Source organism: Choloepus didactylus, chromosome 8, assembly GCF_015220235.1.
Source record: "Choloepus didactylus isolate mChoDid1 chromosome 8, mChoDid1.pri, whole genome shotgun sequence".
Lineage (NCBI taxonomy): Eukaryota > Metazoa > Chordata > Mammalia > Pilosa > Megalonychidae > Choloepus > Choloepus didactylus.
The window spans coordinates 9618220-9635277 of record NC_051314.1 but is presented as its reverse complement, the minus strand read 5'-3'; the positions used below and the strand labels follow the sequence as shown (position 1 = coordinate 9635277).

General features: G+C 58.2%; 2 protein-coding genes across 4 annotated transcripts; one reads left to right on the top strand and one right to left on the bottom strand.

Moving 5' to 3' along the window:
• Positions 1-5794: 5794 nt before the first annotated feature.
• LOC119542523 (translation initiation factor IF-2-like) lies at positions 5795-6844 on the bottom strand. Its single transcript, XM_037847331.1, has one exon. The coding sequence runs from the start codon at positions 6842-6844 to the stop codon at positions 5795-5797; it is 1050 nt and encodes a 349-aa protein (XP_037703259.1).
• TSPO (translocator protein) lies at positions 6355-15498 on the top strand. 3 transcript variants are annotated; one of them, XM_037845629.1, is made up of 4 exons: positions 6355-6434; positions 12321-12531; positions 14064-14202; positions 15048-15376. In XM_037845629.1, the coding sequence occupies exons 2-4, from the start codon at positions 12350-12352 to the stop codon at positions 15234-15236; spliced, it is 510 nt and encodes a 169-aa protein (XP_037701557.1). In that variant the 5' UTR covers positions 6355-6434; positions 12321-12349; the 3' UTR covers positions 15237-15376. The 3 variants fall into 3 exon arrangements, with proteins under 3 accessions (XP_037701557.1, XP_037701558.1, XP_037701556.1); XM_037845630.1 differs by lacking the exon at positions 6355-6434 and adding an exon at positions 6463-6669; XM_037845628.1 differs by lacking the exon at positions 6355-6434 and having other exon boundaries at positions 15048-15498.
• The last annotated feature ends 1560 nt before the right edge of the window (positions 15499-17058 follow it).

Sequence of the window (17058 nt, the reverse complement as noted above, 5' to 3'; positions counted from 1 at the left end):
CGACGGGCCCCTACTGCGGCGGCGCGGTCCTTGCCGCATTTCCTGCCGGGCTGGTCGGGGCACCCGGAGGCGCGAAGAAAGGTTCCGCAGTTTCTGGTTCCGCTCCAGTTCTGAGACTCTTCACTGCTGCCTAACTAGGGGCCCAGAGTGACCCAGGCGGATGTAACTACTTACTCTTCTTACGTAACACCACCTTTCTCGCATAGTACAGGCAACAGACTGGAATGGTACCCTGCACATAATAGGCATCTGTTCCGGTTTGCTAATGCTGCGGTCAAGCAAAATACCAGAAATGGATTGGCTTTTAGAAAGGGGGTTCATTTGGTTACAGATTTACAGTCTGAAGGCCATGAAAATGTTCAGATTAAGGTATCAACACGAGTATGCCTTCATCAAAGGAAGGCCAATGGTGTCTGGAAAACCACTGTTAGCTGGGCAGGCACGTGGCTGGCATCTGCTGATCCCAGGTTGTGTTCCAAATCCTCTCTCAGCTCCCCTACATTCTTCAGAATGTTGCTCTTGGGATGTTTTGTCCTCTCTTAGCTTCTCCGGAGCAAACTCTGGGCTAGCATCTCCAAAGTTTCAGCAAAAGTCTGCTTTCAGCAGCTATCTCCAAAATGTCTGTCTAAGCTGCAGCGGCAAGCTCCTTCTGTTGGAGCTCTTATATAGGACTCCAGTGATTAAATCAAGATCCATGCTGAATGGGCAGGGCCACACCTACGTGGAAATAATCTAATCAAAGGTGTTGGCTGTGTCACACCTCCATGGAAACAACCTAATCAACACTAATGCATCTGCTTTCCACAAGATTGCATTAAAGAACATGGCGTTTTGGGGGACATAATACATCCAAACCGGCACAGCATCCAACAAATATTTGTTTCAGCTTAATCCCTCACAACAATGCAATGATGCATTATCCTTAATGTATAGGTAAGAAGACCAACGTTCAAAGGTTGAGTGGAACAGGGATTGGAAATGGGAGTTATCCAGCCTCTGAGTGCTGATATGAAGTTGGCTCTCAAGGCCAGACAGAGTCTGACTCTATCCTCACCCCATCCCTTTACCCTCAGCTCTAAATTCCCTTCTGTTTTCTCTCCTTTCCTGCTAGTCTCTCTTTAAGGAACCCGGGACAAACACACACACACACCACACCTCACAATGAGAGAAATCTAGGTACAATCACATCAGCAAATCTACATCACTGAGTAAAACAAATCAGACAAATGAGCAAAGACCTACCTCCCAGGGTATTCATGGCAGACTTGCTTTTTTTTAAAATGCAATTTTATTGACATATATTCACACACCATAGAAAGCATCTGAAGTATACAAACACTGGCTCACAGTAACATCACAAAGTTGTGCACACATCTCCGTGATCAAATTTAGAACATTCTCATTACTCCAGAAAAGAAAGAAAAATAAAAAAGAAAACCCAAATCCTCCCATATCCCCTATCCCCTCCCCCCATTATTGACCCACAGTATTGATTTGGTACATGTTACTGTTGATGAAAGAGTATTAAAATATTACTGTTAACTATAGTCCATGGTTTTCAAAGGTACATTTTCCCTATATACCCCTCTATTATTTTTTGATAATTGCATAATTTTATATATTTAATAAAAACCATTGAACTGTACACTTGAATAGTGAAGGTGTACACTTTATGGGATGTAAAAATATATCTCAAGTAAGCTGTTTAAAAAAGTGTATTAGAAATCTTATATAGATACTTGATTCAGTCTTTCACTGGTTTACATTTATCCCATGCAGTTCTCAGTCTCTTTTTTTTTAGCGGTTTTTTCTTGTTTGGCCCCTTATTCAGCTCCATCTTAATCCTCTGTTATTAAATCCTTGTAATAGTGTTATATAATTTGCTCTAGTTCATGAAAGAACTTTTCTATATTTGTACAGTTAACTACAGACAACAGCCTTGCTTTTGATAAAGAAAAAGTGGAAATAAGCTACATGTCCACCTAGAGGGGATTGGTTAAAAGAATTATGGCCAATTTATACAGTGGAAGGCTCTGCCACAGTCATAAAAGATGTGGAGGAGACTTTCAGGTTAAGACATGAATAGGGCATATGCTGACTCTGCAAGTCCATAAAGCCACAGTAAACAGATCTTTTAAATATACAAACCCCAAGGGCAGGAGAACAAGAAATGAGATGCCAGCAACAGAATCTCTGGAAGCTGGAAAGGGGGGGACCAGTGTAACCTGACTTAGCCAACCCCAGGCAGCCAAATCCCTCCCAGCAGTGGGGAAAGCAGAGAACCAACTCTCATCCATATCACAGAATAAATACTCTAAAGCATAGAGTACTGCTTCTGGATCTAGGAGTGAAGGAGGGCTCAAATAAGGAGGCTTTGAGAAGTCAGTGAGTCCTGGGGACCCCCTTTTCCCTGTCCACCGAGTGATGCCCTCCCGTTTCAGCAAACACCTCTGGTTTAGCTCGAGAAAGGGTCAAACGATGGGTCTCGGAGCTGGACATGCCAGGGGAGGTTTTGAATGTGGATACTCTGTCGAAAACAGGTGGATACTGTATGCAAAATGTAGAGAAAGCCCTAAGTCCTCTCTCACATTGCTCTTCTCCTCCCTCAGTCCAGTTCTCGCTTATCATCTTCTCCCCAGCGTGCGGGCTGGCAGGGGCCTGGTCCTGTGTGGGGGCTTCCTCCTCCTTCCCCTGGGGTCAGCACGTCCATCGCTTCTGTCCTCGCGATGGCAGCTTCCCTCGGCGACAGCCCGTGCGTTCTCCGAGCGCTCGTGTACATCGTGTACATGCCTCGTCTCATTGAAGGGGGTGGCCTTGCTGACACTGCAAGAGGCCTGGAGAACTGCTTTAACCATCTGGACTTCAAAACCACGGCCCTTGTTCAGGAGCAGGTTGAATGCCATGGAGGGGAGGACAAACCAGGACTACAGCTGCCACAACCCCAGACCCAGGGGCGCCCCACCCCTGCTGCCTCAGAAACACGAGGTCATCAACACCAGGGGTGCCCACAAAACTCTCCCTGTGGGGCACCTCAGCATGGACCGTGATCTCTGCACAGGGCTGTACCCAGGCTGTGCTCATCGGGTGCATCACCAGCTTCTTTCTCCCCCCATCCTAGGGGTGCTGCCAACACTCTCATACATCACCGACAGGACATCATCGCAGAGCACTCTGTCGCTGACAGGCTACTGGGGCACCAGCTGCTGCATTGCTGTCCACTTAGGGCCCTGACAGCAGCTCCCACGGGACTGAGCCAGGGCAGCCGCTCTAAGTCCACGCTGGGGCCTGGACAGGAGTGTGGCCTGTCTCCCCTCACTTGGCGCTGACCAGAGTTCAGGCTGTGTTTGCCCCTGGCAGGGCTGCCCACACTGCCGCACTGTGGCTGCTGGGAGCCGAGCCTGAGCCCCCCTCCCCTAAAAGGCTTCTCAGCAGCCCCTCCAGGCCCTGCTCCTGCTCAGAGTGGCACCCTTACTGCAGGGGGTGGGGAACAAAGGCGCCTCTTCTCCAGGCTTTGGGTGACTTGGGGCAGGGAAGGGGGAGCTCTGGGTTTTCAGCTTGGGGCTAATTTCTGGCAGTGCCTTGGCAGATGGTATTTATGCCCTTTTGAGGACAGTTTTGGGGTGATTTATAAATGGGGAGAGTGTGTGTGACCCACAGGGGCAGGTAGGGAGGGGTGCAGACCTCCCCCTCACCCCAGCCCTGCAGCCCCTTGGCCTTGCCCCAAGGTGTTGGCTCCCCTTCCTAGCCTCCTGGGTGTTGACACCGAGGGAGGCTGAGGCCAGCCCGTGCCCCAGAGGCCCTCTTCAGTTTCTCCTTCCCAGGAGTCTTCTTCTGGTCCGCTCAGAAGGCCCATTCCTCCCCCAGCCAGCGGCGAGCTGATCCTCAGCTCAAAACAAACCTACACGGTTCCCAGGGAAACACACAGAGGTGGCGTTAACACAGCTCTAAAGGGAAGCAAGGGCCAAGGTCAAGACAGAGGCTGCCAGAGGGGAGCGGGCAGGAGTCAGTGGGGAGGGCCCCAGAGGGCAGCGAGGTTACAGGTAATATCTGTTCGCTCACCAGGGGATGGGTGCACCGGGGTTCTTTTTATTATTATTTAAAAATGTACATTTTTGTGTGTATGAAACACATCACAATTTTAAAAAATACAGTGCAGACAATTGTTAATATAGAAAGAGGTTTCTGATTTATTGTAGAGGGAAGAAGAAAAGTGGCAGAACCATTTATAGCGTGACGGCATCCATGAAAGCAATGTGTGTGCAGGCTTAGAAAGGCGTGAAAACACACAAAGGGTGTTAGTGCTTTTCTTTAGGTGATGGGAGAGTGGGGGCCTATTTTTTTCACTTTGCTTGCCTGCATTTTCCAGTTGCTTTATGATAAGCATGGAAGAAAGTTAAACCCATAAATAAGATGTAAGGAAATACTGTACGGGAGTCACACTTGGAATCGGGAAGTCCTAGCAGGTAAGAGCGCAGCCTTTCACCTTTCTGAGCATGTGAGGAGGGGGTCGAGCCTCTGAGGACTGGGAGGGTGTTTTCCTGCCCTTTCTGCTGGAGGCCTGAGGCCAGGGGCTGGGTTTGTTTGCTGGTGCTGTATCCTCTGGGTTCGGCCAGAGCCGGAAACCTCTATGTGTCTCTCGAGGCTGGCACATGCCAAGTGCCTCAAGACAGGCCCCATGCTCGGTGCTGTGGCGTTCAGAGGGGAGGAGGTCACTGCCTGCTTAGGCGCTGGAAGAGCCTGCTGGGATGAAGCTGGGTAACAGGATGTACTCGGGTGCGTGGAGATGCCTGGGGTCGGGGCCAAGGGTGTGGCAGGCAGGCGAACAGTGTGGACAAACCAAGGTGTCTTGGCTCTAGCTTGGCAGGGCCTCGGATGCCACGTTAAAGGCTTGCACTGGATTCTAGGGCAGTGGGAACCACAGAGGGTCCTGCGCAGAGAAAGGCTGTGGTCACATTGCGTGGAACAGCTGGAGAGGGGAGCTGGGGCTGGGGCAGCCACCCAGGGGGGAGACAATGGCTGCAGCCCAAGCTCAGGTAGGGGCTGTGGGGATGGAGAGGAAGGAGGGAGGCAGAAACATCCAGACCTGCAGTGTGAGCCCCTCACCCCTCTGACCTGCAGGTTTCCCGTCTGTGAAGTGGGTGTGAACTGCACCAGGGCTGGGACCCTGTGCTTTGTTCTCAGCCCCTTTTGGGCCCTGGTGTGCAGCATGGCCTTGGGGCCAGAAAGCCCAGCCTCCCACATGCCCCTGTGGGCCCGCAGGTGTGGGCAGCAGGGGTGAGGCTGGAGGGAAGTGGCACTGCCTCCTCCCCATTGGGTCTTCCGGGGGAGGGGAGGTTGCGGCTTGTCCGAGATGAGTCTGCACCTCCTTACAGGAAGAGGGCGGGGGTGGCAGCATGCTGGGAGGCGTGGCCAGGCCAATAACTCCTTTTGGCCCAGCAGGCACTGTGCCTAGGGCCTCTGGACTTCCAGGGACCCATAAAAATGTTTCAGTTTCTTTTAAAATCAGAAGAAAAAGATAAATGGAATCCAGCTTGGATTATCCTCGACTTTATTCCACTGCATCTGAAAATATAATTTTTTTTTTCTTAACTAGAGGAAGGAGCCCACAAAGGCAGAAGTGCAGGGCTCAGAAGTCATACTCAGATCCTGGCTGGTCCCCAAGGAGGAGCCAAGCTCCTGTGCCCACAGAGTGGTAGCTGCAGCTCAGCCAGGCCCCCAAAGATGGGCCTGGGCAACTCCGGGCTGTGGGCCGAGGGGCACTGCCAGGCTCGGTCAGCCCGAGCGTCTGAGCAGACTAAAGATTAAAGCCGCTCTCCAGACCGGGGAGGTGGTGGCAATCGCAGCCTCCACTCACTGGGCACCAAGCGCCTGCGTGTGCCTCGCGCCACGACGCTGTGCCCATTTTACAGATGAGGAAAAGGAGGCCGCGAGAACCAATTGAAGAGTGGCCCAGCCAGAACTGGGACTCACGACGGTGCTGCCTGCGCGCCCTGGACCAGCACCCAAAGGAACTGGGGCGCTTGTTTCGAGATGGAAGGGCACAGCTGCTTGCAGGAGGGCGTCCAGGGCTTTGCCATCGGGCGGGGTGATTCATTTCCCTGAACCTCGGCCTCTGGCGCCCCATTTTGCAGAAGGGAAAAGTGAGGCTCGGAGGAGGGGCGAGCAGCCCGCGGACGCACCGCTGGGACGTGGCGCCGCCGGACCCGCTGCTGGCTGGGTGTGGGCCGCGGCCGTGGTCAGCCGGAGAGGGGCGGGCAGGCAGCGCCTCGCAGGCGCCGGGAGGGGAAAGGGCTCCCCCTGGCGCGCGGGGGCGGGCGGCCGGGCCGGGGCTCCCAGCCAGGGTGGGCGGGGCCGGGGCCGGGCGGGGCGGCCCGGGACAGACGCCGCCGACTCCCGCCGCGCAGCGCCCTGCCCGAGCGCGCCCTCGCCCGCCGGTGAGTGGGGCCGGGACCGGGAGGAAGGAGCCGGGAAGTGAGCGCGGCGCGGGCCGGACCCCCGACAGCTCCCGCTCGGCGCCGCGCGGCCGAGGGGAAACGGAGGCCGGAGGCAGCGGGCCGGAGTCTGGGCGCGGGGAGCCGAGCGGGCGGCCCCCCGGCAGCGCTTGGGGTTCGGCTACCGGGTCAGCGGGCGGCGGCGGCGGGCGGCTCCGGCCCCGGCCTCTCGGTCCAGGTAGCTGCGCGGCCCGGTTCCAGCGGGTGGCGGGGGTGGGGGGATTGTGCAAGGCCCGCCCCGGCCCCGCCCTCTCCCCGCCCCGGCCCCAGCCTGTGGGCTCGGGTACCGCGGGAAGCGGCGGCCGCGGGGTGCGGGGTGGGCAGCCCCGCGCCCATTCCGCGGATGAGCACATCGAGGCCGGGGCGGGAGGCCGAGAGCTGAGCCGGGATCACGTTAGGATCACAAAATGTCAGGCAGCCCTCGGCCGCATGATCCATTTGGGGACAACCCTCCGCCATTCCACAGGGGAGGGAAGCGGCGCCCGATTGGAAGCTACTGGCACAAGCACCGTCGGGCCGTCTAACGTGGTTCCTGCTGCCGGGTCCGCCCGGGCGCGCTCTGGCCTGGACCGGGGCTTGAAGCCTGAGCCCTGCTCCGCGTGCAAAGGAGCGCGAAGCCCCTGTGGGGCTGGAGGGCGCGTGGGGTCTCCAGCTGTGAACAAACTGCTGAGTGCTGGGGTCAGCTCTGCAGATGCCCTGGCGCTGGCTTGGTGTGCTGTTTTGGAAGGGCCTGGAGTGGGCTCGGAGCCGGCTCTGCCTCACCTGCCAGGGCAAGGGGTTACCCGGTACTGGCTCGTGTGCCCTTGGATGGATGACGGGAAGAATGGGCTTGAGCCTCCCCTAGGGACAAGTGACCCTGCAGTTCCAAAGGGTCATTGGCAGGGAGAGGGTGTCAGGGGAGGTCAAGTACAGAAAGCACCTGCCCAGGGCACCTGGCACACAGCGGGCCCTCAACCAAATGGCAGGGCCTCCAGCGTGTGGCTCGAGGCCCGGGTGTTTCCTTGGAGCGGGGCAGTGGGGGGCAGGTTTTAACTCCCAGAGGCTCCCAGAAGCAACAAGGGAGAAGTGAGGGGAGGGGAGTGGGCTGCCTCCTGCCGAGCCCCCGTGGGCATCCCGGGTGGCTCAGGAAACTTTGTCCAGAGTCACCCAGCTGGGAGGTGGGACCGGGTTTTGAACTGTGCGGGTCTGATTCCACAGCCTTGCTGCTCTCTGCTGAAACAGGGGCCACTTTCTCCCCCTGATGTTTTCCCTGAGTGTGATATGTGCAAGCGTGTGGTGTGTGTGGTGTTGCCTGTGAGTGTGTGGGGGAGTGTTGCTCGTGTGTGTGTGTGTATGTAGTGTTGCCTGTCTGTGCATGTGCAGTGGGTGTGTCTTTGGGTGTGTATGTGTGTGGGTCTGTGTATGTGTGAGGTGTGGCCTGTGAATGTGGTTTAAGTGCATGTGTGTGCGTGGTGTATTGTGAATGTGTGTGCCTTGTGTGTGGTGTGTGCACCCGGCCAGGACAGCATCCCCCGGACCCACTGGAAGCAGTTGACAGTGGTCCCCTGGGGCGGGTGAGGGGCTTGCGCTGACAGCAGGGAGACCAGCTTACTTTATCTGCTTTGCTTTTTCATGCTTTTATTTGAGGACCTGTTTCTGTTATTTGTATTTTCTTTCACTTATTTTTGAATGTGCTCTCTTTGTTTAAAAAAAAAAAGCAATCATTTGCGATAAAGCAAATTCTCCCCAGCTACCTGTTAGTTTTGGAACCTTCTAGTCCTTTTCCGACCTGTTGTCACACTGGTTCCTTGCATAATGGAAAAGATCCACAAAGGTTATAAAGAGGACAATAAATTGTGAGTCATTTTGAAAAAGAGAAAGCGAGAGACTTAAAACAAGTCCATGGGGCAGTGGTGGCTGAAGGGTGCACTAAGGCCTTGGGGACTGGGTCCAGCCTGGAGGGGGGATCAATGAAGGACAAAATTCCTTGTTCTGTTTCTGGGCAGTGGTTTCTGTTGCCTTCTACAGGGAGATCTCAGAGAACGGAGCGTGTCCCTGAGACCCTGTGGCCAGACCTCCACTTCACAGATGGGGTCACAGAGGCCCAGGGAAGAGACCCGAGGGGCAGGGATGGGTTGGGTCACTGACCAGAGGTGAAGTGTCACAAGGACAGAAGATCCTGGGTCCCACACTCAGGGGTGGGGCCGGGGGTGCGGATCCTGGAACCGGCCACACCGGGGGCTGACCTGAGGTCTAGGGGCCACCCAGCTCACCCACTGGGCCATTGGCACCGGAGCGGAGAGAGCTGGAACTTGGCCGCTGGCCCTGAGGGAATCTTCTGGCACTGGGCAGAGGGCTCTGGGGCTGGGCTGGGGAGTGGGCTGCGAGGCCCTGCAGGCTTTAGGAGGAGGGAGGAAGCTGGGAGAGGGGAGGTGATGCCGCCCCATGACGTCTTGTTTTGTCGCACAGGCACCATCCTCTTGAAGGTGGGGGAGGGGAGAGGAAGAGGGTTCCCAGGGACAGAAATGCTGGTCCCTTCCCCTGCAGCTGTGGGCGGAGTGAAGGGGGCAGTGACCAGGGTGAGCTCCGGGGCCCGTGGCCAGGCGGCGGCAGGCAAGGCCCAGAAGCATCTCCCGGCCCTGCATCCCATCCTCTGCCTCGCCCATTCTCGGCCTCTGTCCGGGAGGTGCTCCCTGTGGAGCACAGCGGCCTTGGGGGGTGTGCACTGGGAGGCCACTCCTTACCCCCCGAGGAAGTGGGGCGAGTGGCCCCCAACACGAGACCCATGCCCCTCACCTGCGCAGAGGTCTTCTGGGTAGCTCGCCCTCCCGCCCTTTCCTACCGGAGCCTTCCCACGACCCTGAGAAGCAGGCTGGGCCCGGGCAGGAGCTTTGGCCTGCTCGGAGGCAGAGCTGAGGTTTGGGTTGTCATGCACCTGCTCAGGGAGATAGAAGTAAAGGTTTGATGGGTGGCTTTGTCCTCTGCCTGAGCCCCAAGCTCCCTCCCTGCCTTGGTGCCCCCCGACCCTCCCTGAACCTCCCTGGGCCCCATCCCAGAGCAGGCCTCTCTGGGACCTGCCCGGGCCGCCCAGTGTGACTCAGCGTGGTGGGTACTGACCCCCCCCCCCCCCCGCCTCCCGTCCCCAGCCAAGTGGTTCAGGGGCCAGGCGGTCCCCCAGGGGCCTGCCAAGGCTCTCTCCATGTGGGGCATCTGGCCGCCCCGATTACTAGTGCTTGGGAGGAGCAGACCCTCTGCGGCTTTTGGCCCAGGTTAGAATAAACATGGCCAGGACGGCCAAGGGGGCTGCCTGGGGCGGGGGAAACATGGAGCTCAGACTCAGGTTCGAGACCCAGCCCTGCCACTGCCCCGCCCCCGCCCCCTGGGAAAGGCCACCGCCCCTTTTTGGGCCTTGGTTTGATCTGTGCAGGGGGGCCTGGGTGGCGAGCTCTAAGTCCCTGGGAGCTGGAAAGCTGGGTGCATCCCCCCCTGCGGATTTCCTGGCTGCTGACCAAGTGTCTGGCCCATCCCACAAAACCTGGGGGAGACTCTGAGGGTCTTCAGGCAGGAGGGAGGTGGTGGGAGTGAGGTTCGGGGGACCCTTGGCAGCGGGTATTGCCGGGAGGCTGGGGGTGGAGACGCCAGACGAGCCCAGGTGGGAGCCAGGAGAGACGTGTCGGTTAAGTGCTAAGCCTAAGAAGGAGGCCACAAGATTCATCGTCCAAACCAGGGCACTTCTATTGGATGTTTTATTTTGAATTGGTTTTAGACTTACAGGAAAGTTGTAAAAATAGTACAGAGAATTCCCATGCACTTTCTCCCAGCCTCCCCTCATAATGCAGTTAGCAAAACCAGGAAACCAACGATGGTGCAACGCTGTTCTCCAGACTACAGAGCCCATTCGAATTTCACTCCTTTTTCCACCAACGCCCTTTGTCTGTCCCAGGATCCCCGCCAGGATCCCACGTTCCCGTTGTCCTTATTTCTCCATGGTCAACTGCAATCTGTGACAGTTTCCACCATCTTTCTTTGTCTTCCATGACCTTGACGCTTTGGTAGAAGGCTCCGTGGCGTTTTCTTGTGATTAGACCGGGTTATGCATTTTGGACAAGAACGCCCCAAAACGTGTATCTCCGTGAATCAGATGGGGGGGTTGTTGATGTCATAGTCTTATCCTCTGCACGCCTCCAGACTGAGCACAGACTCTGTGGCATCTGACACCCCCGGACCCCCACCCCCTGCCCGAACCCCCTCCAGCCCACCCCGGCTGCCTCTGGGCCTGGCTCTGTGCTCTTCTCTCCCTTCTGGACTGTTTTTCCCTTTTGTATCCACCGCGGGACTGTGGGGAAAACGCTCTCTGTCCTTCCGCCACTGTCCCCTCCCTTGTGAGGTCTGAGCTCCCTAAGGACCCCCCCCATCCACCTCTGGGTCCCCAGACCCCACCCCAGGACCGTATCCAATGGTCTTGTCTCATGCAAACAGTCACCCCCTGATTCTCCAGCTAGAATCAGAGTGTGTTAGCTAGAGCTCAGCCCCTCATTTCATGATGGGGAGACTGAGTCAGGGTCCCACAGTAAGTTAGGGCAGAGCTGGCCTGGCGCCCAGGCCCCAGATGCCAGCGTGGTCTCCTCTCACCAGGCTCGCTGGACTCACAGCCCAACGAGCTCCTCAGGTTGCTGGTGCCTGGCACGGTGCAAGCGCCCAGTAGGGCCTCAGCCCAGACTGAGTCCTGCTACCCCATGACCTCAGAGTTGCCAGGCAAGGGGGACACTGATGCCTGGGTCCCCTCTGCTCTGCCTCGGGCCCCTGGGGAGGGCCGTCTGACTGTGGAGGGCTGAGGGGGGTCTCTGCTCCAGCCCTGGGGGTGGTAGTGTCCAGGCCTGCAACCAGGGCCTTTCCTCGCCCCAAGACCTGCCAAGGGGGCCCAGGGGGAAGGGCAGGGACCTTGCCAGTCCTGAACTGCTGCTCTGGGGTCTGGGACATCAGGGTGGGAGCAAGTTGGAGCCCTGGGCAGAGCCTGGCCCTGGGTGCTGGGTGACATCAGGGATGCTGCTCTCCCTCTCTGGTTCATGGGGGTAGGTGTGCGGGCAGGCTGATTTTAGGGTGGGCCTGTGGGGCAGTGGTGAAACACTGATGTTCATAGACTCCCCCAGGCTGCACACCAGGCTAGACCAAAGGTAGGCGATGTGCTATCCTCTTTTACAGAGGGGAAAACTGAGGCCCAGAGGGGTAAGGTGATTTGCCCAAAATCAGCCAACTCACCATAGCAAGTCAACAGGGATTTGAACCAAAGTCTGTCTGATATGAGTCACTGAACAAATGAATGAATGAATGAAGTTCTAGAACATGAAGTGCAGTGTGGCGCCTAATGCAGGCCCTGCCGAGCCTCTGGGGGCTGGCGCTTGGCCCAGGGAGGAAGGGCTGGGGGCCTTCGTGGCAGAGGGGGCCCTGCACTGGCCTTGAGGAGGGGCCCACTTGCCCCGAGACCCAAGGTCAAGGGCGAGGGTAAGAGAGCACAAGACCCTCACGGCTGGGGAAGAAGCTGAGCAGGAGCCCGACTGTGGGGGTGGGGGCACCCCAGAGTCTCCTTGTGGTGGGTGGGGCAGGAATTTGGATGGACATGTGTTCACTTCCGCCCTTGGGCTGGCCTGGCAGGGCTGTGGGTGCGAACTGTCCGTGTGTCCCCCACTTTAGGCGCCTCCAGATTGCTCCATCCATTGGTGGGGGGGGGTCCTTACAGACACCCCCAGGAATTGCAGGGGTGCTGACAGAGACCATAGGCCTGGCCCGGGTTCTGCACACAGGAGGTCCTGGAGAAATGCTTGCTCACCCGGGCCCTGTCTTCTCTTCCAGAGCCTTCCGGAACAGCAGCTGCAGCAGCAATGGCCCCGCCCTGGGTGCCTGCCATGGGCTTCACGCTGGTGCCCAGCCTGGGGGGCTTCCTGGGCTCCTACTTTGCCCGCGGGGAGGGACTCCGCTGGTACGCCAGCCTGCAGAAGCCCTCATGGCACCCGCCCTACTGGACGCTGGGCCCCATCTGGGGCACGCTCTACTCGGCCATGGGGTAGGTGGACTGGGCCGGGGCGGCGGCTCCTCCAGGCCCGGGGCTGGGGCGCCCCTTCCGCCGGCCTTGGCAGCCGGGGCGGGCAGCGGCGGGGCCTCCCGCTTGCGTAAGGTAACAGAGATTTCTCCAGCTGGGCCTCCGGGAGGACGGCGGGGCGGCTCGGCCCCATGCTGGCCTCCTGGTGGTTTTCACAACTCCGGGGTGAGGTCAAGTTCAGAGCAGGGTGGGTGCAGCCGGGGTTGGGGCAGGGGTGGAGTAAGGCAGCTGGAGCCTCCTGGCTGAGCCTCACGGGCCCCGCTTTACAGATGAGGGACAGGTGACCTCCCACGGACAGGGGGCCCGCAAGCAGGAACCCTGCAGGAGCTCTCTGCTGCCCTTGGGTTAGAACTTCTCCCCAGGAGCCCCCGTGACAGGGCCCTGGGGATTGCAATGGAGAGGAAGTCCTGGTTGGGGGAGGGCGCCCCTGGTGGCTGCCGCGGGTACTGCACCCAGGAGGCAAAGCCAGCAACCTGCCCTCCCGGAATCTTCCCTGCCCGGCTCAGGGTGGGACTGTGGGCACCCCAGGGGCCAGGTAGCAGAGGCCAGACCTGGTGCTGGGGTTTCTGATGGGAATAAGGCCGGGTCCCCCAAGCCTGCACATCACCTGGGTCCACCCTCACTCCCGCTGGCCCCCAGGCCCTGCCCAGTTGGGTGCCCAGCACTTCCTCTTAGATCCTGGTCCAGGAACCCGCCGTTTCTGCCTCCACTGACTCCAGCCCCCAGGCCCCTACCCCCAGCCTTCCTCCACCATCGAGGAGGTCACACCCCTCACGTCCTGGTTAAGAGCTGGGGCCCCAGACCACTTGGGTTCAAATCCTGGCTTTACCTACCGATTGCCTGTTGGGAGATTTTCAGCAGTCATTTCACCTCTCTGTGCCTCAGTTTTTTTATCTGTAAAGTGGGGGTGATGATCCTGCCCATGGGGAGCATTATCTTGAGGATAAAATGAGTTAATGTTTGGAAAGTGCTAGAGCATTAGCTATGCTTATTGGTAGTGGTGTTGCTCTCGTGGCTCCAAAGAACCCCCGAAAAAGTCTCCCCCAACCTTTCCAGACTCACCTCACCTGTGCCCTTCACACCTCACCTATCCTGTTTCTGCTCCCTGGCAAACTCCTATTCATCCTCTAAGGCCCAGCCCAAATGTTCCATCCTCTGTGCAGATTAGGCTAGATTAGGAGCCTCTTCACCTGCATGCCCCATGTGCTTCCCCCTTCACAGCACTGATGATGATGACAACGGCAAATATTCATTGTAGCCTAAGAACAGCCAGTGTGCTAGCTCTAATCCCCACAGTGACCCCTTGAGAAATGAAGGCCCAGAGAAGTCAGGCACCTTCTCTGAAGTCACACAGCAGTCAGTGGCAGGGCAGGATTTCTGCCTCCCCACTGAGCTGTGGGCAGGGGTGTGCCTGAGCCACCACTGTGTCCTTAGAGAATGCCCCTGGAGCTCCTGGCCACTGCCTCACAGTGTCCTGATGGCGGCCTTTCTTTCAGGTATGGTTCCTACATGGTTTGGAAAGAGCTAGGGGGCTTCTCGGAGGAGGCCGTGGTTCCCCTGGGCCTCTATGCTGGGCAGCTGGCCCTGAACTGGGCGTGGCCCCCCATCTTCTTTGGTGCCCACCAAATGGGCTGGGTAAGTGACCGTGGCCTGTCTCCCTGGTCCTTGGAGATGAGCTGTGGAGGGGCCTTCCCTTAGGGGACATGGGGACACCACATCCCTGATGGGGTCAGGGTCTAAAGGCCGGGGGTGGGGGCGGGGGGGGAGGCAAACAGCTAATGGCCCAGTTTTTTTCAGAAGCTCCTAGGGGACAAGTACCCTCCAGCTTCCCCTTAGCCTCCAGCAAAGGAACCACCAGGTTAAAGCCAGATGGGGTCGTGTTTAGGGCCCCTTTTATTGGAGAAACCCACGCTACACTGGGCGCTGTATGTGGTGAGACACTGGGACAGCAGACTGATCGCTGCTTATGCAGATTTGTGCTGTGTCCATGCAGTTGAGGTTGTGCCAAAGGAGGTGGGACTTGACTGTTACCCCTTGGGGACGATGCTTGATGGTTCACAGCAGGCTTTTCTCATGGTCATGGTTTTGTTTGGGCCTCCCTGTACTGCTGGGAGATAAGGGCTGGCCTCTGTGGAGGCTCCCAGTCCAGAAGTGGGGGGTGGGGGTGCCAAGGTCCTGCAGCAGCTGTTGCACCCTTGTCTCCCCAGCACGTCACCCCTACCCTCCTCCACGGTGTCCATCAGGCAGGATGATGGCTCCCCTCTTACAGAGGAGGAAACCGAAGCTGAGGACAGGGCAGGGAACGACTGGAGGTTTGAGCCAGACTCCTGACTCCTAATTGAGTGCCCTCTCCAGGCTAGCTGCTGGGTGGTGGCTTGGACAAACATGCATGCACGGACATGCACGCACACACACACATGCACACTCATGCAAACACACCCGGGCTGACGAGGCACCTCTGCCTCCCTGTGTCTCCGCAGGCCCTGGTGGACCTCCTGCTCACAGGCGGGGCGGCCACTGCCACGGCAGTGGCCTGGCACCAGGTGAGCCCGTCGGCCGCGCGCCTGCTGTACCCGTACCTGGCCTGGCTGGCCTTCGCGGCTATGCTCAACTACTGCGTGTGGCGGGACAACCGCGGCCGGCGCAGTGGCCGGCGGTCCCCAGATTGAGGGTGCCACCCGCCGAGCACTGTGGCCACTGCCTGCCACCCACCAGGAGCCGTCGGTGGTGGCCACCAGGCTCTCATGGCCACTGGGCCTGTTGGTCCAGCTGGATCTCAGCCGGGAGCCACCAGCAGCTTGTGCCATCCGGGCTGAGCCCCCTACCCAGGAAGGGACCCAAAGCAGCCCCCCTGCACTTCCTGCCCTGCCGAAAGCACGCTTGCGAGACATAGCATTGTATAAGCTAAATAAAGTTTTTACTTCTTGTGTAGTGGCCTTTCTACTTGGGTGGCACCACAGCCAAGGCATGGGGGAAGGCCTGGGGGCTGCAGGGGCTTGTCTCCTGCTGGCTCTGTCACCCAGGATGGAATGTCAGAAAGGAGGCTGGCCCCTGGTGAGGGCTTCCCCACACTTCTTGGGGCCCTCAAGGGCCTGGGAGAGGTGAGGGGCCTGCCAGGTGGAGCAGCGGGAGACCGGCTGCCTGAGATGCAGGCCCATGTGCTGTTCCGGAGCCCACAGGGCATTGGCTGAGGGACAGGTTCCCCCTGGTGTCCCGGCTGCTTCCACAGTGTCCAGGACACCAGCCGAGTTCCTGAGTGGGGCAGGGGGCACAGCCTGCCGGGCTCAACACTTGCTTCTGTCCAGGCTCCCTGCAGGACCCTTGACTGGCCTCGCCCTTGGGTGCCCAGCTTCATGCCAGCTTCACCCCACCAGGACAGCCCCACAGTCCTTTGATGGGAGGGGGTGTCAGAAGGCAGTCAGGCCAGGTCCACAAGCACGGGCTCTGCAGACAGCACAGACCTACCCAGCCTGGAGGTGCCTCCAGCTCCCACCTGGGTGACCCTCCACCTTGCCAGGAGGTGTCACCAAAGTGCCTGGCCCAAGGCAGGCCCCTGCGTGAGGAACCACTTGCCTCTTTCCTGTTATTAAATGCCTTGTGCTCCGTGCAGCACTTTCCAAAGCAGCTGCACAGGGCTGGCCCTGGGGTGTTGGGGCTTTTGGTGGTTGATGGACGGTCATTCAGGTCAGCAACATTTTCCTGTTTGGAGGCCCCAGCACCCTTGGGCAGGCCATGAGTTTTATGCACTCTTCTGTTCCTCTTCTGCAATCAGAAACAACCTGACAGGACACAGCTCCTCTGACTCCTTGGGGGTGGGGGTGGGGTACAGCTTGCTGTCAGGGGCTGGCATGACCTCCATCCTCCTGCTAACTCCCAGTGGAGGCTGGCACTCGGCAGGTGGCCAGCTCCCTGCATGGCTTTCCTGGTGCCCACCAGGGCAGAGGAGTTGGGGACAGAGGGAATGCTTTATACCTCCTTTTCATTAATTTATTTCTAAAGTTCCCCAAGATGGATAGAGTGCAATCTCCTCGAGCTGTGCCTTGGCTACTGTCCCAGTCCCACGGCAGCGAGGTCGCGGGCGGCACTGCTAGGTGCCCTCCTGCTCCAAGAGGCCCTGTGAGCGCGCACGGGTCCCGCAGGGCAGACAGGGGCTTCAGAAGTGTAGCGGGCACCAAGTGCACCCAGAACTTAAGGGACGTGCACTTGAGACTTCTGGGATCTGTGAATGGTTGCCCAGAGATGTTCACCTAGACTGTTTTTTGCCCAGTCCATAAACTTGTGGGTTTGTCCATCTCTAGCAATATCCACACATTGCCTGGAAAAGGGGGCATTTCGAGAGGACAACGTGTTGTACAAATTTGTTTGTTGGCTTTCCATTAAGGACCCCACGATGCTTTCATGACTGGACAGCATTCTGTTTCTATGCTGTTTCCATCCCCTGGGGACTTGCAGGTTTCATGGGAAGGTCCACAGCCCAGATTCCTCCAGCCC